Genomic DNA, 22,449 nt, shown 5'->3' on the forward strand with positions numbered 1-22,449 from the left:
AGACCTTCAACTGTGAAGTTGAAAAACTAACTCATTTCATGTACAAATTGTCGGAAGCATAGAGCAAATATCTCAGCTCTGGTACCATTAACAAACACTATTCATACAGACAATTTATGAGGGTTATGAACGAACAGATAAATCTTGTTTTGTGAAACATCCCTGTAGAATTCACAATCTACGTAAAAATAGGATCCAGACATGAACGTGATCTTAATCGCATCCTGCTAAGTTTAAAATATAACGTCCAGCCATTATCATAAACAGCCAACTTATACACGATATATTTCTCACTGAAATCGACTAAAGCCGGTATAAATTCCAATGCATTTGTGGCTTTCCCGGTAAACTTATGTTTAATGTATCCATAAGCCGTTATAAAATATTCTAGTTGATGTCCTGGAGTTCAGCCTCATGAACCATATTATGCGCCGTATTACATAAAGTGCAGGATGTGGTTTCCAGGTACGGAGATGTTGACCCGATTCTGATATGTAACAAAGTGTATGACCCCGCAGATGCTGCGCTGATCTTAAAATGAACGCTAACAATGGGACGCTGATGACAACTATCTTTTAAAGTAGCAAAATGTTTGTACCTATATTTATCCGTTTATTTACACCGTCCTTCAGAACCAGCAGCAATTTATAGGTGGGAATCGAATAAAAAAAATAAGCATTTCTCATGGACTTATTCACTAGATGGTATACACCACGAGTTTTCGTTGAATAGTTTCTAGCATGTTTTTACTCATTTTTTAAGGTAGGTATTAGGCTAATACACAAAATCCAAAAAAATTTTACGTTTTTTTTTTGAATTTGTGTGGATTATCTTAATAGTTTATAAAATAAGTAAAAACATGTGAGACCTAATAATAGAATATACAGGTAATATGTATTTTTGAGTTTCTAAGATATTTATATGAATGTCAATTGGGACACTACACAAGTGACACACTATCTTGTTAGCTTATAACAAAAGAAAAGATCCCAAAGTGTCCTAACTGTTTTACATAACATGGAACTATTTCAATTATAATTAAAAATAAGTGGAGATCATCTGCGAGTAAATGAAATAATGTTACACTTTGTAAGTCGCGATTTATTTTCTATATAACATATGTGAAGATAGGTAAATCAGCATAATCCCAACAAGGTTATATATTAATAATAGCCCCAGAACGGAACCTTGAGGTACACAAGGGGCTAGTATTTAGTTAATTTATATTTTTCTTAGCTAATATTTGGGTATGATAAGAAGCCATAGACATGGTCAGTCATTAAAATTATCTAAAATAAAAGGTAATATATTCAAATAATAGTTATTAATAAAAATAAATAAATAAAATCATTTATTTTACATGAAATCAGTAAATAATAATGCAATCCTTCAAAGAAATTATCTCATATTATTATTGTTAATAGTTGTAACGTCACTTTATAAATATATTCAGATTTAGACAGGTCAGGTTTGTTGATTCTGAAAATGTAGGAATAAGTTACAGCCCGTACAATATTTGTTTAGTTTTCCAAGAAAATTGTAAGCCAATAAATTTCTGTTGTCGGAACTATTGTAACAATTTACCGCGGTAGGGGAGTGCCTTGAAATTGTCCACCAATGTCTTTCTACCTCGGGTGTCGAATGAGGTTAATTCCAAAAAAGTGATGCAGGGGTCTTCTTCAACTTCTATCTTAACAAATATCGTAAGGACTGTAAGCAATTTATCGCGTTCAGCGACTACAAACAAAAATAGTACATAATTTCTTTGAAAATATATTATTTAATAATTTCGACATGTCAGGTATGTGTTTCTTTATTAGTACTTACAATTTAGATATATGTATTATTTTTTATTTTAGATAACTGTTAATGACTAGCTTGTTTATAGAGTTGTTTGTTTAGTATACCTAGATAACTGTGTCAAAGAGTAGATATATTACGTAACTTCATTTAATGATAATTTAGGAAAATTTATAAAATTAACTAGAAATAATTTACAACCTTTAAAGGTGATGTTGATAATAGCGATGATTAATAATAATAATAACGAATGAATCAGGGAAAGTATAAGTCGATATTGGAAGACAGATGGACATATCCAAAAGTTAAACGTTTCAAAGAAAATTTTTTTTTAGATCTTATTTCTGGTGGTTGCGTTTTCTCCGACCCATTCTTTATCTGCTATTATTGCATTCAAGAGAATACACTTAAATAAAGTTTAAAATTTGTTGTATACGAAGTGTAGATTTTTCCATTATTACTTACTAATTTTTATTATAGCATATTTTTTATAGTTCAACAGTTGAAAAATCTTTGCGAGACGAAAGTCAGGGTCCTATTTTTAAAATGTGTTGATGCTGGTAACGATTGTTCAATACATTTGGCTTGGCACTCCGTTGTATTGTTCTGTATACAAAGATTTGTACAAAAACATTCCTGAACTCCCGCCAAATAAAAATAAATGACTGCGAAACCGGAAAATGTCCGTGCTATTTCTGAAGTGTTTATTTATATTCGTCCATGCTTATTTTTGTATAAATTCGAGTCATTAAATCTGGAACATCTGCCTCTAGGGTAGACGCTAGGGATGCAGTGTTTTTTTTGCCCGAGATAGTATTGTTAATTTAGGTGTTCCTATAATCTTCCAGTCCGATTCTGGGCACGTTTAATGGGAACCTTTTCAGATTACATGTCAAAACGAAATTATAGCCCACAATGATTAAAATTGTGTGAGAAGGTGCTGGTGATAGGATATCCAGACGCGAACCTATTAAAATTAAGTGGATTAGCTTTTCATTAAGAAGTCAAGGATATTAAAATTATTGGACGCCAAGTGGCGCAAATTTAAATAGTTTTTTTCTACAGTAATTTATAACGCTTTTTTGCTGTGATATTGTATGTGTGAAAGTTTTAAAATAAATTGCATTCCTACAAAGTTTTTGCAGCCACCACCAGCAATAACTTTTAATACAAGATAACAAATTAGATGTTCTATGAGATATATCAAGTTGTATACGCATACGGTGTTATTGTAAAAAATAACTTCAATGTTTCATTCACTTCTACGAAATGATGGACCACTGAAACTTACCTAAATATAAAATTTATGACAGGTGATTTGTAATAATATTTGTTTGAGGGGTGATAAATTAAAATATATGTGTGTACATGTAAAATATATGTGTAGATAAGATCAACTCAAGGTCGATGTACAGGATGACTCATGACAGCTGGCCGCTACTACAGGGACACGGAAGTAGCAAATAGGAAACCGCAATCGGGGATCTTCGTGGTATTTGACTTAAAACTCCATCTTTGTTTTACCGCTCTAAGGACTGTAACGTCATCGAAATTATTATCTCAAAATGTATTAAAAAAGTTTTCGACTTCTCTCATTCAAAAGGTATAAGACGATATGTATAGAGAAAATAAAGATTAGCAGATCAATTTTCTACTTATTTTGTCATGTGTCGTGATTTTTTGAAGAGAAAGCGATCAAAAAACTTTTTTAATAAAAGTTTGTTGAGGAAAATACGAACTCTTATATGCTATAAAAAATGTATGTAAAATAGGAAAAAATGTTGGGGAAATAATAATTACGCTACAGCTTTTAGGGTGGTAAACTTATTATACGATGAAATTTTAACTCAAATACTTATATCTCCATGAAATAAAGATCCGCGCTTGTGGCTTCCTATTTGCTCTTTCCGTTTTTCTGTAATGGGGACCAATGATCAGTTTTGGGTCATTCTATATATCTAACTTCAATTCTGCCCAACTAAACAAGAAAGTCGTAACTGACATTTCCCTGGATGGATTTATTCAAATAAAGTAAACAAAAAAATATGAATCTGTGAGTGAAAATGTCTATAATATTGAGAATAATCCAAAACCAACAAAATATCTGTTACAATCTTCTTGCTTAATAAGGCAGAATTAGGACACCCTAAAACATTGTTTATTTGTAATATGATGGTCTAACTCTCTCTTCGGAGGGTAGTTGGACCAGTTGTACAGAGGAGAGATGAACTTGCATTTTTATGTAAAAAAAACCACTATTTATAAAGGAAACATAAATTGAATTTGCTCAGATGATGTGTGGGTAAATGAAGCAGATAGAAATTACGACTTATTCAAAACAATGTACAATAAAGTATAAGGCTAATCTTATAACCCGCAAAAACCTAATAGATTAGATAGTTTCAGCGAGTGCAAGAACTGAAATAAGATATCAGATTAACAAAGAAGCGCCAAACGTGTTTTTTTTTTTAAAGCTGTGGTACCAACAAAATGAAGACAATTGTGATATTCAATCTAATCTAATAATTCTCGTAGTAATATATTTTTTGTTCTTGCACAGATTAATTATTATTCAAAAAATTACTTTTAGTAATTGCATTTTTGTTTATTATTGACGATTTAAGAAAAAAATATGACTGTACATGTGTTTAAGGTAGTTATCACCAAAATTATTCAATATAATCATGAAACTTTCAGCATAATTAATTAAGTATGCACCTGATAGATACTTTTTCAAAATTTCAGCACATTTTACCACATAGTTTCTGAGTTATGCTTAATCAAAGTTGACTACTTTTCGATATGTTTAGCATAGGCTTAATAGCGCCGCCTCCAAAATGTTGTCGTTACACTGTAAAAAATCGGTGTGAGTGAAAGCAATAAAAGTTCGGAGTGAATTAATCAAGTGAAATTATTGAGTACATTTTCACTCAATATTGGGCATTTTACTCATTTGTGATTATATTTAAACTAAAACTGAGTACTTTCACTCAAATATAATATTCTATATATACTATACTACTATACTCCTTAAATAAATTCTCCACGTAAACTCGTGTCTGGTACATACATCAGAGTAAATGTCGTCATTACTGAGTGAGTTTAAATGTATATTAATTTCAAGAAATTTGAATGGCGCCTTGAAGATGGCACCACTTACATATCGTTTCAGTAATCTTGACCACAGTTGATAGGAGCCCGTTAGATGCTTCAGAAGAGCGTGATCGCCAGGAGAACAGGCCTTAGCCGGCGGCGGCGGGTCTCAGCTGGCGGGTCTCAACCAGGACAGGAGAAGGCCCCGCGAAGTGAATTAATTTGACATTGTATATCCTAATTAATCATTTATGAGTGATTTATGTTTGCACTCAATATTTATTTAATTAAAAACCAAGTCTGAGTAAAAAAATGACTAAATAATAGTTAAATTTAAATCATATTAGAGAAAAAGTCAACTCTAAATTGGTTTTATATACTCAGAATAGAGTCAAAAGTCGCTCAATTGATGGTTAGCAGTAACTTGGATTTGAGTAAACACTCACTAATTTCTGATGCAATAGTTTCACTCAGTTGTACTTATACAAAATTTCAATCAATCGGGTGTGGGTGGACAGAAATTGATACATTATTGAATAAAATTGAATGAAATTTGAGTGAAACTTTTTTACAGTGTATGGTAAAAAAGTTGCTGTAGCTAAATAGCCCCTTTCAAGAAGCTGCTCAAACTTCAGGCAAGCCTAATTTGTGTAGAAATACTATAACAATCGGGAAATGATTGACCAGCTAGGATTAAATTAATACTCAAACGTATGATGCACAGGTTAGTTTGCTAGCGCGCTGACATTTTAAAAAATTTTGATTTCAGTTTGCATTTTTCGTTTAAAGGCACTGATAAAATAAATCAAACAATGAGGGTGATTCCTGCAAATTTTTTTAAAAACATACTAAACGATTGTAATGCATCCACTCATGGGCGTAGGCAGGGGGTAGGGGGTCATTTTCTTCAGTTTCTAGTGTTAACTAATTAAACTAACAATTTATTCATAGTATCTATATATTTAATTTTTGAATGAACGCTACAACGTTTTAATTTTATTCAATGTTTTGTTGTCTATGCCATCAGCGTTTTAGTACACTTAGCTCCCATCTAAACTCCCCCTCCCCCAATTCTTGCAGCATAGTGCATGCTGCAAGTTTCAAAAAGCGTTTAGGTTTTGAAATTTTATATCGGTAAGTCGTTAAGTCGCTGATTGCGTGGCGTGACCCTGTCTATTTAGAATCAATCGAAAAAGTGTTAATGATTTGCAGTTCGTAAGCTCTTTTTTTCCTTAGAGGCCTCCATAGAGCTTAATAGCTCTGGGCCCACCCCTAGCAAAAATCCTAGCTATGCCCATAGACACTAACCTAACCTTGTGCCCCGTAAATATAATTATCCATCAATCTCTTTCACACACAGCTGTGCTCTGTGCGACGTCGCTAGTTTTCGTAACTCAGATATGAGACTTGCTCGAAAATTTTCTACCTGAACTCCGTGGTTTTAGGATATAACTTAGTGCAAATGTAATTTGGGGTAGTGTTACTTTAGACGATAGCGCAAATTTGATAAAGTGAGGAATACTCTTGATTAGCTATCCACTATCGTTTTACTTTGAAACTTACCTGCATGTATGTGGTGAAGTGTCCATTGGTTTTGACTTTGGTTCTGGGTTGCATTTTGTCGGCTTTCTCGATCTGCATCTGTGGCGTTTCTCCGTAAAGCGTGATCTCGGATCCTCTCAGTCCATTGCAGCCGATATCCTTCTTTACGGGTCCGTCTGGAAAAGAATATTCAATGAAACGGCGATTTCCCAGCTTTCTAACGTAATGACTTAATTCGTAATAAATTTCAGTTCGGCGATTATTCACAAGGCATCCCATAACGGCCCGTAATTTCGCGAACAAGCCCAACAAATCAAAATCTGACGGCCGTAAATATTTTTAATTCCACCAATCAGTATAATGGCGAAATTTGCGATCGTGTTGAGTAAACATACGCCTTGCGCCGCCGGCCATCGGGAACCTCGATCTCGGGATTCTGTCAAGAACCGAAAAAGGATTCGGACAACTGATTGACATCGAACAATTCAATTCTATCTACAAATAGAAATTAATTTTTTGTGCGAGTTGATATTGTGTTACATTAGAACGATTCCTTTCGTTTATTTGAAACGGTTAAAATTGTTTTGACAGCTTAGGTCTATGATTAACACAAAACATGAAATCTATTAACAGAGCTAAAAAGATAATAGTAGATATTACAATCCATTAAGAAACAAACAAAGGCGTTTCTTGTCAAGTTAAACATTATTACCTATATGGAAACGAAAGTGTAGGCATATTATTTAAGGTAATAGAATCAGACATTTTGAAAGCTATGTTTGAAGTTGGTTTCACATATTGTTCTGATATTAATTTCATTCTGTTCCGACATGAATTGTTACGTTATCGTTTTCAGAATAATGTGTCAATTATGTTGAGAATTTGTGATGTTGCGTTATATGCAGAAAATCTGATGGAATTGTAAATTTTTACCACCGAGTCTGATGTCATCAGAACAGCTTATAGAATCTTTCTGAGAGGTTAGGAAAAGACAAAATCGTATTATAAACGTACCGGAAGAATGTGTGCTGAAGGCTAGGCGATCTGAGGGAGGTTTTGATATAGAGATATTAGATCCTATTTCACGTTATGGCTTGTCTTTTCTTTTGCTTTAATGGTTTGAAGTTATATATTTGTTCATTTTTGATATCTGCTTCGGACTGTACAGTTATTACATAACAATAAATGAGTAGCACATTTACCAATAGGTTAATATTTTTGGCATTTATAGATTAAAACATTGATTGATGTTCCTCTCTTAAAAATATATATATTTATACGCAAACAAAGTAATTTTTAAGGTTAAGATCGACCGCAACTTCAGTAAAGTGAAGTTGCAGTAGTTCATTTGTACCCAACCTTATTTTTTTAAACATTATTAATAATTTTATACATTATTGGTCCTGTCTCCTATTCACACAGTTATCCTAGAGATATATTCCATTTCGCGAAGCAGTTCTGGATAGCTTCATTTGAAGTGGCCTTTGCACTGATGTCATCAATAGTATGAAAACGGCGTCTTTTCAGCACTGATTTTAATTTTGGAAACAAGAAAAAAATCGCAAGAAGTCAGATCTGGCGAGTAAGGAGGGTGAAGGAAGACAATACACTGATGGATTTAGCATCACTTGACATTGGATCGAAACTGACGTGATTTCTTGGGACTTTGAGATCCTTTGCTAATCCATTATAATGAATGAACTTTTGTCTCAATGTCATAGCCGTAAACTCATCTTTCTTCTCCCGTTATGATCCTTTCAATGAATGTTTCATCGTCATTGGATTGTTCAAGAAGTTGCCGACAAACATTCACACGATTTTCTTACTGCTTCTCAGTCTTTTCATGGCAAGAGCTAACTTATTCTGCAGTTTCTCTGATAGAGTCAATCGCCGATTTACATGCACCAGATCTTTGACTTTCTGAACGTTGGGAATCATCAGTTGAAGTCGAAGGTCTTCCTGGTCGAGAATCATCTTCCATTGACTGATAACCACTTTCAAATCGGGCAAACCATTCGTAATTACAGGAAACGTGAATGTAAATAAACCTTTGCTAATATTGAGAAGAAAATTCGAGAAACTAGTCCACTGATATCGAAAGAAAAAATAATTGTGGACGACGGACGATGTGCAGTCAAACTGACAAATACTGAGGAAATTATCCTACAAAGAGTCGAACAAGAACCGACAACAAGCATAGGACAGCTGGGACAAGCAATGAGAGTTTTGAAAAGCATCGCCAGTCGGATGATGAACAACTTCTTAGGACTTATGTCCAACCAGTATAAGACTAATTTGATATTGATAGTTCGTACCATTAGAAATGATTATAGAAACGATTTAAATTTGTATACGAAAACTCTTTTTATCTAAGAGTTATGTTTTATTCTAACAGGAGTTACCAATTTTCATAATGAATATGTCAATGATGACTAAAAATCTAACGCTATTCGTTATAATGAAAGTAATTTTTAACATGAATTCAAATTTAACGTGTGGATAGGTTAATGACTATTTAATTGGTCCAGACAGATAACTTCATAATCCCAATGATGATGTTTATTGGAATCTCATTCAACACGTATGTTACTGAGTCTATCAAAATAAATTGCCAATAAACGTCCATGGAGATGCACGATGGTGCTCCTGAACATTTCTTTCAGAATGTATAAACTTCTTAATGAAGTATATCCAGGAAGATGGTTATGTAGAGGACAAGATTCTTCTATCTTGGTCGCTGAGGTCGATGAATTTCCGTGCGACTGATGTCTTTGGGGATGCAGGGTTACAGATGATGATGAAACAGAATAAAATAAATAATACCTTTTATATTTCTATAGAACAGTTTCAGATCATAAAAAGTCTCAGAATGGCTGGGCATACTTCTGGAATCAATACATCAGAAAAACGAATTACACTCAAACAAGGACAAGTATCATATAGATATTAAAAAAATGTTGTTTCGTAGTACAACATCAGCAGGTTATATCGTAGTTGGTGCTTACTTTTGTAAAGGCATAAGTGGAACTAGGTCGTTTTATTTTGATTCCAAAAGTCTTTGGTCAAATGATGTCCCAATCTTTCTAGGACACCCTCTATGAGAGCTCAAATAAATACCGTTAACAATATACCTATATTACGAAATGACGCATTATGAAAAGCAACAAGATTTTTTTCATAAAAAGGTTGCTTAAATTGAGTACTAATTACATTGAATTAGCTTCTGAAAATAGGTTTAGTTATTTCATAACAAGAACATGTGGCGTGTTAAAATTGGCGATAATTATTATCGATTACCATATTGCAATGGAAAAATTGCAAATTTTGCAATGTAACATTTCTAAATCAGATATTAATTTATTTCTCAGGTATTGAATTGAAAATCTGGAGAAAGTTATAATTACATCGACATTATCTGCACACATAGAAGGTGATTTTAACACAACTTTGTTGTCGCAAACAATAGTTGCGTGAACTATATAACTGTAATTAAAATAATATGATTTTAACCACCTTTTGTGGAACTAATTTGACTAGTATTTTTTTTTAAATTTCTCGGAAATAATTATATAATACTTATTTAGAAGAAAAAATCCTGAGAGAAAATATTTGCTACCGCTTTGACTAATGTTTTTAATAACGACGACAGAGATTAATTGATATTTTTTTTTAAATAAAAATATTCAATAACGAATCAATAGAATACTAGTGTATACTACTTTTACTTTAGAATAATATTAGAACAAATTATGTGTCTGTTAGAACATTACCGTTAAAATTCCATATTTATCTATTCAAATCTATTTCGTTAGCGAATTCTTCGAAATAAATTAATTATATTTCATAATACATATAGCCAACTAGCATTCAACTAATACATAGTTAAATGAATTGAATTAATTTTGTTAAAGATTATCGTCAGATTTATTCAATAATTATGAACGCCTCTATTCAGGTATACAATTTTAAAGCTAATTTCCAATTTTGAAGACCTAGACATGTTTCATATATTCATTCCATCATTTAATGAGAATTATTTTGAATACAGGTGGATATTTCAGGTTTTTCAATTAACACACTCGCATTACTTTCTTTTTCGTACATACTGTCCGGTAGGTACAATATGCATGTTGCACAATAACCATAACAAATTAACTCGATTCAAAATCGCACAATTGGAGCCGGGGAAAAAAGTAAAAGAGAATGCTGGGTGGCAGCGTAATTTAGCGGTTTAGTTTCGCAATAAAGGAGTGTAACTTCACCTAAAAAATAAATTCTCCCGTCGACATATTCACTGTGAGAAAAATAGTTTTGCACGTCGGCATCAGGTAAAAAGAAAAGTCCGTGTCAATCAAGACCATGTTATCTAGAGGACGGTCTAGAGACCACCATTACGGATTCCGTGTTAAGTGACAGCCAGAGGCGTACGTAGGTCTTTTGGATTTCATTGAGGGGATATTTAAACAGCATAGAACAAAAAGTCTTGATCTAAAGTAATGAACAATTAATATTGTTGGTTATAACAACAGTAACTGAATAAAAAATGAAAAAAAAACCGGAGTATTTTTTGTTTTTTTTTTAATTGTTTATTAGCGATTTTTTGCATAAAATTTTTCTTTTAAATTTTTTAAATAAGCCACTTCGATGTGAAATTCAATCCTCAAAAAAATTTTTCCTATAAACTATAATGAAATTTTGCTTCAATTTCGTTTTATATTTAAAAAACTGCAAAAGTGTATTTTCACCCCTATCTTCAATTTCAACTCTCTAATTTAATAGCACCTTGCGGTTTTTTATTAATGATCCTTCGAGCAAGTCGTGTGATGAAAATCCTTGAACGAAAATCGAAAAATTGGCTAAGTTTGAGCGGCCATATATCAGTCAATTTTCATCCAATAGTACTGTACAATCTTTTTTTGAAGGAAATTTTATCTACTTTTTTTTATGAAGCAATGCCTATCTTTACTCAAAAAAAAAAATTAGAGGCAGAAAAGTAAAAAAATAAAAAAATCGAATTTTTTGCGTTCTTTTAAATTGTTTATAAACGATTTTTTGCATAAAATTTTCCTTTTAAATTTTTTAAATAAGCTTTTTCGATGGGAAATTCAATTCTCTAAATAATTTTTCCTGTGAACTATAACGAAATTTTGCTTCGTTTTCGAGCTACAATTAAAAAACTGAAAGGGGTGCATTTTCACCCCTATCTCCAACTTCCACCCTCTCTAATTTAATAGTACTCCGCGGTTTTTTCATCTAAAATGATTATTTGAACGATTCAAGTAATAAAATACCTATCTTGAAAGTCATAGTTTCATTTAAAATCCTATAATCAATAGCCTAAAGAGGGATCAAATTTTACATTCTCAATCGATTTCATTGTGTAAAAATTAACAATTGTACATCTTCACATATACTTGTTATTTCTGGTGTACCCCAAGGGTTTCATATCAGCCCACTTCTTTTTTTTTCACTCTTCGTATATACATGGCATTGGAAAATGTTTTCAGTAATGCCTTTAGCCAGGCAATTTGAAGAGGTATAAACTATTGCAAAATGTAATTGTAACATTGACTTTCGACTTATCTTTGTTTATCCAAATCAATCTTTGTTTATCCAGAGTAACCAAATCTATATAGTGCACGAATTTCAGATGGGTAGAGGCAATTTGTTCATATATTTAAATATGTAATATAAAACCTTTATTAAATTAAAACTATATTTACTAGACCCNTCCGCGGTTTTTTCATCTAAAATGATCATTTGAACGATTCATGTAATAAAATACCTATCTTGAAAGTCATAGTTTCTTTTAAAATCCTATAATCAATAGCCTCATTTTACATTGTCAATCGATTTCATTGTGTAAAAATTAACAATTGTACATCTTCACATATACTTGTTATTTCTGGTGTACCCCAAGGGTTTCATATGAACCCACTTCTTTTTTTCACTCTTCGTATATACATCGCATTGGAAAATGTTTTCAGTAATGCCTTTAGCCAGGCAATTTGAAGAGGTACAAACTATTGCAAAATGTAATTGTAACATTGACTTTCGACTTATCTTTGTTTATCCAAATCAATCTTTGTTTATCCAGAGTAACCAAATCTATATAGTGCACGAATTTCAGATGGGTAGAGGCAATTTGTTCATATATTTAAATATGTAATATAAAACCTTTATTAAATTAAAACTATATTTACTAGACCCAAGTAAAGTTTTTGCCCAAAAGGTATTTCCTTTATTATTCAATTCTTCTGTCTTTATCACTTCTACTGCGGTCCTGCAAGGTAAGCTATATCAGCCTCCAAAATTTCTTTAGTAATAAAAAATTGGTTTATTTTCCTTTTTCTTCTCATTTCGTATAATATCCAAAGTGTAACTCCGTAGTTGGAATATTTCACATATTCTGTTGAGTAGCGGCAAATGCAAACAAATAAACTACGCTCAACTCTGAGAGAGGCCCTACCCTGTATATCCCGTTGCCCCGTTACACAACTTCACGGTACGATTAATTGAAAGGTGAGCTGTCATTAAGTGACCCGAGAGCGGCGCAAGAGTGATCGGCCACAGCGAAACCGCCACATCACCGTGACATTTTCAGGGATAGACAGCCTTAAGAGCATATACCTGTTGAGAAGATGCCCCCGGGCTAAAAAGGCAATCAACTCCTAAATTACTAAATTATCCCGGCAAAAAAACGCTTATTTCTCGATTTGTTTTGCGGCCGTGCGGTCGAAATGCCGTGGGACTGGGAAAGGATCAAGTGACCTATTTACGTCCGATGTGTATTTGTTTAATAAAATGGCAGTTCCGCGGCAGGCCGATTTGAATCATGGTCACGGATTATTAAGTAAGCGATCGATGAATCGATTTAAATCATACTGATTGCGAAGTACCCGCGTACATACTTAATTATTGGAACTGCTTTTCTATTCCACCTGCAGTTACTGTTTACGTGAATCGAATAGTTTGGTATTGCATCGGTGTGGTCTAACAAAACTAAGTTTATAGTTAAAAAATTGTATATCAGTTTTGAAGAAAAATGTTGTAAGATAAATTGAATAAATCGTTTTTATTTTTATCCGACGCTATAGAACGCATCACCATAAATATAGAATATTGGTCTATGATTCAAAACGGGATTTAGTTAGAAAAGAAGAATAATCACATTTTACAAATAAGATGCCGCAATTTTTAACTATTTTACATATACAGGGTGTTTCAGTTCGAGTGAATCAAATTTTAACCACAGATAGAACTCGATAAGTAATTAAGAATTGTCTTATAAACCAAGGTTCTATGTCTCACCGTTTTTGCTCTACAGGGCCGTATTGGTCGGTTTTTTACATCATATTATTTATGATATCTCTGGTATGGTTGTAACAATTTGATTTAAATCTGGTATGATGTTAATACTTACGAATGTCTATAATTTACTACAAAATTTTTTGTAGGTCAGTGGCGTAGAAACGGGTAGGGTAGCGGGATTTTTTTGCCCCAACTTCTACGCCAATGACCTAATACTTATTTGGGGTAAATTTTTAGATTCCTTGGACAATTTGGCATAATACTTGTTTGAAATCGGTAAAGTGTCTCGTTCTGCCGAAAATCTCAATAATGTGGGAGGCCGTTCTTCTGATAAAGCATTTAGTTTCGTAATGATAGCAAATACATTTCAAAGTAATATTACTTTAATATTATGTATTAAATTAAAATGGAACGTTTCATGTAAAAATGTTAACAGCAAACAATGAAATATTCTTTTTCTTATTGCTGTATCTTAGATGCTAATAATAGGTAATAGTTTGTAGGTACGGTTTTTACAATTTTAAGTAATAATACAAAACGGTAAATAACAACATAACAAATAACACTAACATAAAACAATATTAAATAACATGTTCAAAATGACCCCCATTGGCTCTTATACATGCTCTGCATCGCCGAACCAACGACTGATAGACATCAAACATAATCCCTTCTGTATTATTTATTGCATCTGCAGCATCGTGGATTCTTTCTCTGAGATCATTTTCATCTTGCGCGACAGTGCGGTAAACAAGCTGTTTTATATGACCCCATACAAAAAAATCAATTGGATTAAGGTCTGGGGATCGCGGTGGCCAATGTATTGGTCCTCTATTTCCTATCCACCTATGTCCATAGTTTTCCGTTAACCATGCACTAACATCTCTTGCATTGTGCGGAGGTGCACCATCCTGTTGGAAATAAACGTATTGTCTTTCATTTAATGGCACCTCGTCTAGAATTTCATGTGTGGAATTCTGTAGCAATTCTAAATATCTTTGCCCATTCAGTATACCATTTATTTCAAAAAGAAATAATTTGTTTCGAAAAATTACTCCCCACATATTAATCTTAAATCTGCGCTGAAAGGCCCTTCTTCTTGTTAAATGGGGATTTTGTAATGACCATTGATGTAAGTTTCTAAAATTATTCAGTCCATTTTTAGGAAAAAGGCTTTCATCGCTCCAAATAATATTTTGTAAAAAGAGTGGATCTTCCGTCAAATTTTGGAGGATCCAGTTGCAAAATTGTAATCGTTGAAGGTTGTCACCTTCTTGTAAATGTTGCACTTGCTGGTAATGATATGGATGTAGCAGCTCTTGATGAAGGACCCTCCATACAGATACGTGGGGTATCTGTAATTCGCGTCCGATTTGTCTCACACTCAATTCAGGAGTATCAACTACCCGTTCGATAATATTTTCCTCGTACTGTTGAATATTACGATATCCTCTACCTTCTTGATTTTTTCTTACTTGCACAGAACCTGTTTGTCGCAGTCTTCTAAAGGTTCTTATAAATACGCCAAAAGAGGGATGACGCCGACGATTTGGAAACATTCTCCGATATTCTCTTTCTGCTTCTCGAGCACGACCATGACAATATCCGTACACAAAAATCATATCAGCGTATTCTTCACTTGAATATTCATCCATATTTTGACAAATGGTAAGTACTGTTGCAAATCTTTATAATTAAATAACAATTCCTGATGACAGATAATGTCATTATTGTTATGTTTTGCATAGCAATCTTTGTGAATACATACTCCCAAAGCGCAGACTTACAATATGAGCCTCACATCAATTGTCAATGAGGGGTGTAATTTTTTTAAACAAATTATATCTAATTTGACATAAATGAAACGTTAAATTAGCAAAAATACTTATAATAGTTTCAGAATAGCATAAATGAAATGTAAAGGAGGTATCATTGAATGTGTACCGCACTGTAGTGCAACATAAAACAGAGCTCAGAAAGGAAACTCACCACACTATAAATGCTATAAAAATAATATACGAAGTGTAGAGACGTATTGTTTAATATTGTTTTCAACCGTAATTTAATAACTGCTAAACTGAACTAAACTTGATTCTTGATTCCTTATCAGAAGAACGGCCTCCCACATTATTGAGATTTTCGGCAGAACGAGACACTTTACCGATTTCAAACAAGTATTATGCCAAATTGTCCAAGGAATCTAAAAATTTACCCCAAATAAGTATTAGGTCATTGGCATAGAAGTTGGGGCAAAAAATCCCGCTACCCTACCCGTTTCTACGCCACTAACCTACAAAAAATTTGTAAATTTTGTAGTAAATTATAGACATTCGTAAGTATTAACATCATACCAGATTTGAATCAAATTGTTACAACCATACCAGAAATATAATAAATAATATGATGTAAAAAACCGACCAATACGGCCCTGTAGAGCGAAAACGGTGAGACATAGAACCTTGGTTTATAAGGCAATTCTTAATTACTTATCGAGTTCTATCTGTGGTTAAAATTTGATTCACTCGAACTGAAACACCCTGTATACCATATAATTACCATGGATATTTCCTTGTCAATGTCAAAGTCATCCAAATATGTCACTCAGGAAAAGGTCAGAAAACATAGGTATTAGCAGATATCATATTCAAAGAATGTTAGTATACGACAAATATCGTACGATTCAGCAACTTGTTACCGTTTTTGGCTGCAACATATTTGGTCAAAGGCGGCGTTAAACAAACGTCCAACCGAACAACGGACAAGTCGCTTCTATTTAGCACACAATAGGTTAGGATAGGTTATTGTTAAGCACGTCATCAATATCAATAGTAGCATAGCGCTAACTGTAAATTATTGACCCGAAGTGATATACTTTATAGCTTACCATTTTGAGTCGTGGAATTGTTTCCGGAACATAGTGGGCACACCTCGTTGGTGAACATACATGAGTAGCACCTTTCATGTCCACAATTGTCGATGAGCCTCCGCTTCTTACCCTTGTCGAAAGGCATGTCGCAACTCGGGCAGATTATTCCTGCCGAGTTCTCTGTATCCAGTAGTCTCCTTATTGCTGCCAGATCTGGAAAGAGAGTCAGGAGTCAGTACAATATCCTTTACCTTTTATGGTTAGCTTAAGAAAAAATTTTGAAAAGTAACAACAGGCTGATATTTCATGCAAGATATTCCATTAAGTTTAGGTTTAAACATTGTTTAAATAATGGATGATTCATCTCCGATGAAGGAATTTTATTACATTTTTATTTAATTACAGTTTTATGTAAAATAGGATTCACATTGAATTCAGGTAAAGAAATGAAGACATAGAAACAAATGACAAAACCATTAACTATCCTTTGAGAATCCTTCAAAGATTAAGTGTGACAAAGAATAATATTTCTTTTGTATTTTTAATTGAGTTGTTTTGATCTAGCAGTATTAAACATTAACTTGGGAACATTTCATTTTAAATTAACTTGCAACGTGATTGTAAAGATTTCAGGGGAGATGATCATTAATACAACTGGAACATGATAAAACATTTGTATTTTGTTTATTTAGGAGACGTTCTTTTGAAGCAATGCCGATGTGGCACCGAGAAAACGAGATCACCATTAGTTCAAAAGCGAGGCTACGACGGCGAGTAAGTAGATCTTACACACCGAGGGATCGGCCGAAGTTGCTCTTTCCTAATTAATAACAATAGTTTCTAGTTTCTCATGGGTCAGATTTGAGCTAGCTCCGGGCTCAGCGAGCACAACACGACTTGGATTGCATTAGCATTAAACTATTTAATCGCCTAAAAATAGATTCTTCCTGCCAGTGGAGAGTTTGCCTTTTACTGTTGCGGATTACAAAAGAGCGTACCTATTTACGAGTATAACGCGATTCAATCTCGGAAGAATGGTGAATCGTAATGACTCAGAACTTTTCAATTAGTTGGATCACATTAGCCGTATAATCAAAGCTTCACTGGCGGTTACTATTTTATATTGTTAATATTAATTTACGACATCCCGTGGCATAATTCCAGTACCGTGGAATAATTGGCTTGTGATTTATATTATACAGAGGCTTATGCAGAAAAGTGCGGCTATTATTGTAAAATATAGATCTGCTTGAGCTAGACCATACACTTCTGGCATGCGGTTGAATACGAACGGAAAATGGATTTAAAAGGTCAAGTTTCTATATTTAACGCGGGATAAATATAATTAATTAATTAATCACAATTAGAATGTACAAAATCCACAGAGTTTACTGGGTCATGGCAGCCTGATATTTTATAATTAATTTAGATTTAACAAAATATAATCAAATTAAGTTCAGTATTACTTTACAACTGTCTAACTAACAACTAGTTTAACATTTTTATAATAAATTATACTTGACTATTGAAAAACAATTAAATGGACGATTACAATACTTTCGCCTTGGATTTAGAGCACTAATTAGCTGAACTGACATATGCAGAAATTACCTTTTATTAAGCTTGATAATTCTTACCATACATGTGTTCTATTTAAGACGATCCATAGCTCTAGTAAGATCAATAACACAGGTCAACATTTGATCTAGGGACAATTGTCAGAAGTGACTATGGTATATAGGGGTTTTTTGGGTCGCTGATCAGGAAACCGAGGTCGGTTAAGCTCCATCACATCAGGTTCAAGGTGATTTGAAGCTCAAATCAATAAATTACCTCCAAAAAATCTGAAAAAATTCATGTTTATGTTTTAGAGGTCACTGAACCCGAATTCGAGGTTTGTTTACACTACGATACACCATAAAGGTCATTCAAGGTCATTTCAAGGTCATTCATGAAGTATTTTAGATAGAAAAGTTAAACTGGTAAAAAAAAATTCGGGTTCAGTGACCTCTAAAACATAAGCATGCATTTTTTCAGATTTTTTGGAGGTCATTTCTTGATTTGACCTTCAAATCACCTTGAACCTGATGTGATGGAGCTTAACCTCGGATTCGTGATCAGCGACCCAAAAAACCCTTATATACCATAGTCTTTTCTGACGACGGTCCCTAGATCAAATGTTGACCTGTGTAATTTTTTTTTTTAGTTACAGATATTTTGATTTTTTTTAATAATAATAATAATAAAATAATGATTAATGATTAATAATGATTAAAGAAAACAAAATATTATTGAAAAAACACTTAAACGATCTACAATAACAATTATTCGAAATATCTATCGTTTTTTTGCGCATATAGGATGTCTCTAAAATTCTTAGTACTTAGGCAGTACTTTGAAGAATTTGTGGTTTAAAGTTACTGAAAACTTGCTTTTTTCGATTTTGCATTATTGTAGGAAGCGAAGAATAAATTTTCCGCACGAAAGAAAGTAAGATTTTGTGAGATTGAGAGAATAAGGGACTATAGCAATTCATTTATCTGGAATATGTTGACTTTTGGTATTTAGATCAGAAATAGTGCTGTTAAATAGACCCTAATATTTCTTAAAATCTTCAAAGAGATCCAATTTCACATTCGTGTTTGTCAAATTTACCACAAGTTTTCATTAATTAAAGTATATCAAGTAGGTAATGCATAAGATAGATATTTTCGAGGATTTTGTAAAAGCCATTAAAAAAAATCTCAAATAACACCGAAAAGGTATATTTAGCCTCAGGTTGAGTACTAAATACACCCTATGTTTACCAAAGTAGGTCGTAAATTCAACGAGAAACTTGAAAATAAAATAACATCTATATAATGTGTTCCATTTGAAAAAATTAGGCACCACCCAAATAAATTGGACATTCTGTAACTATAATAGAAAATTATTTAAAAATTCAAAGAAATTGAACTGGTGCAATTTTTATTTCAACACTTCTTTATGTTACTGATATGCTATAGCTATATGAAAGATTCAGTTTTAAATATACCTATAATATGAAATATTCATTTTTAAGAATGGCACTGAAAAATAAATTCACAGCGTAGACTTACCGATTGTTTACTTTACATCAAATTACATAATTTGTTTTACGTAATTATTTGTACTAAATAAGACACAAAAGGAAAACTTAATTTCGTACATTAAAACATATTTTATATGGAAATGATAGTTATTTAATTAGAAAATAATACCTTTTTAAATCTTTCGGTGCATGTTCTAAACAATATTTTCACGTAAACATTTCGGAAAACACTAACAACAAATATCAACATATGTAACAGATATGGTAATGGCGTAGAAACTGGACCTATTTCCGCCTAGTCTGAATAGTTGAGGAAATGAGCAATTAGCTAAAATGTTTTAATATTTTAACTGACCTTTCGATTTATGTTGAAATACATATTTAGCCATCAGTATAACTTCATTCCTACTACATGTCAATTCAAAAATTTGTATTGGGATTATTGGGAACAATATTTCAAAATTCCTGAAAATGCAGAAATATGCTGGTTAATCTATCCTTGCTAATTTTGGTGTTGATCTGTGTCCAAAGTAATATTTATTATAGTTATTATAAACAGGAATCCCAGATAATTTTTTGCAACAATATTTAATTAAATATGTAGTATGCTTTTTCCATTATTTAGTACTTTTTTCATTTTAGATAATTATTATTAACGACTATGGAGTAGCCTCTTTAACAAAGTAGATATTTGGTATCAAAGAACATATATAATTTAATTTGATGACAATTTAGGGAAACATTTTTAATATTACCCAATTTGAAGTAGTTTTGAAGATATATTCTGAAAAAGAAATTTAATAAATTAACGTATTTTTTTGCAGCTGTGCGACAGAAATAATTTTCTTCTACATTTACTCTTGGTACGTAAAATTCAAATTATCCAATGATTTTTATTTATTGCTCGGACCATATGCCACAAGGGACCTCGATAAGCGGTATCGTATTTCACTAAATGTGGCCAAAAAACGAGTTTTAGGGAAAAATAAATACCCGCAAGTACGGTATGCATAAATCTTTTTTCCAAAATGCACTCGAAGCGTCGCCCAGTCGTTAAAGCACTTCGGCTGTTATATATCGCCCGTGTTTACCAATAATTAATGGCATTTCTTACGTTAATGTGTTTCGTATTTCGGCACTTTTTCCTTATAAAAGGCGTTTCATTGCAGAGAGGAATGCGGCTTTCCCTTGAACTGATAACCTTTTACGTAAGAAATTTTTGCAGTCCAGATATTTTTTATGAAAAATATTATTTTTATTTAAATTTAAATCGATAACAATTCAGTTCATTTGAATCCACTTGGGACTACCAAATCATGATATCACCGATGCAATGAAATTGCTATTATTATATACCCGACTCCATTAATTTTGAATGATTTATATAGTACTGGAATTTCAAAAGTGGTCATGCAAATACTGCTGTGCAAGTATGTGGGTATCATTTTACATAAAAAATTAATTTTATATGATAATTCAACTGGACAATGACAAAATAACAAACAAATGGCATGGGCATATATTAAAGAAAATTTTGCCATCTAAATTCAGAGCAATGTGGCAGTTTGCGACATTCCTTTATTGGTATTTAACCGTTCGCGCGAAGTAACAGTTCTTTTAATACAATCATTTTCTGCCGTAAATTTCAGTCACACGTTTGTTAAGGTGCCTATCGACCAGCAAACATATCACGAACAGTTCGTATGACGAACGAAGATCGCGAGTAGCTCGAGTAACATTGTAAATGTAACTTCAGATTGATGTACACAGAGACGTAGAAAACTTCGCACTTTGTACCACTTACGAAGTGACGAATGAAAATTTTTTGATGCTTAAGGAGAATACCGAAACAACTTCAAATTCATGACCTGGAAGTATTAGCATGAGAATTAGGTTTTAAACTTTTTTTTTTATATAGACGTTAACGATTAATTGCTCGCGAACTGTTCTTGAGTGCAGTGGACACGCATCTTTAGGGGACCAATAAAACCTTGTTTCCTATTTCTATTCTTGCAATATCTCTGAAGATATTTAAGTTTAAAAAATCAGTAATGCAGAATTTGCTCCAGTTCTGAGAAAATCTGATTTTATTTTAGTGTCTGTTAATATGAATTTATGAGGAAAGTCGAAATGAGATTTCCGCTGTTCCTTGCCAAAACTTCTATGCGTTCTGAGAAAATATGACCTCTAAAACAATAAAATAAAAGGTGTCCCAAAAGTAACGCAAGATTTGAATTGTGCGCTATTTTCATTTTGAAGAGTTGGTAGTATTGTGCGAGTGAAAATTGTAAAAATTATTCATTACAAGTACGGAGAGTGTGTAGCTGAGACTGTGCATAAATTACGTGGAATTTTCGGTAGAAGGAATGCACCGAATGAAACAACTATGAAGTCAATTAGTTGTCAAATTTGAACAAACAAGTTCGATAGCAGACAATAAAGAAATAGGCCTCATACTGCCCGTTTAACCGAAAATATAGCTACAGTGAGTGATAGTGTGGCGAAAATTCCCTAAGTGCGCCGTTGATCACTGCATTAAACATGTCGAAAAGCACAATGTATTCGTAAAGTCCAAAGTTTATTCTGCTCAAATGGATACCATTTCTGAATTACTGGCAGATATTCGGAGAGTTATCAACGAAATAGAGAAAATGGAGAAAAGAATTCGGGTATGCCAAATGAGTCGTCAAGGACATCTGTCTGATATCCTCTTTCATATTTAATGGCAATGTGTACCATTTAAAAACATGTAAAAACTTTGCCAACT

The 22,449-nt window shown here is 32.8% G+C and overlaps 1 protein-coding gene across 3 annotated transcripts in view; it reads right to left on the reverse strand.

Annotated features, from left to right (window-relative positions):
- The window catches only part of LOC108914933 (protein TANC2), a 376,447-nt gene that overhangs the window by 11,977 nt on the left and 342,021 nt on the right, over positions 1 to 22,449 (reverse strand). For all 3 annotated transcript variants that reach the window (XM_018720867.2, XM_018720862.2, XM_018720865.2), the window contains exons 3-4: positions 16,631 to 16,825; positions 6,457 to 6,611 (exon numbers count right to left, since the gene is read on the reverse strand). In XM_018720867.2, the coding sequence (XP_018576383.1) occupies positions 6,457 to 6,611; positions 16,631 to 16,825 (350 nt within the window). The remainder of the gene's footprint in view (positions 1 to 6,456; positions 6,612 to 16,630; positions 16,826 to 22,449) is intronic.

Source organism: Anoplophora glabripennis, unplaced genomic scaffold, assembly GCF_000390285.2.
Source record: "Anoplophora glabripennis isolate ALB-LARVAE unplaced genomic scaffold, Agla_2.0 scaffold19, whole genome shotgun sequence".
NCBI classification, from domain to species: domain Eukaryota; kingdom Metazoa; phylum Arthropoda; class Insecta; order Coleoptera; family Cerambycidae; genus Anoplophora; species Anoplophora glabripennis.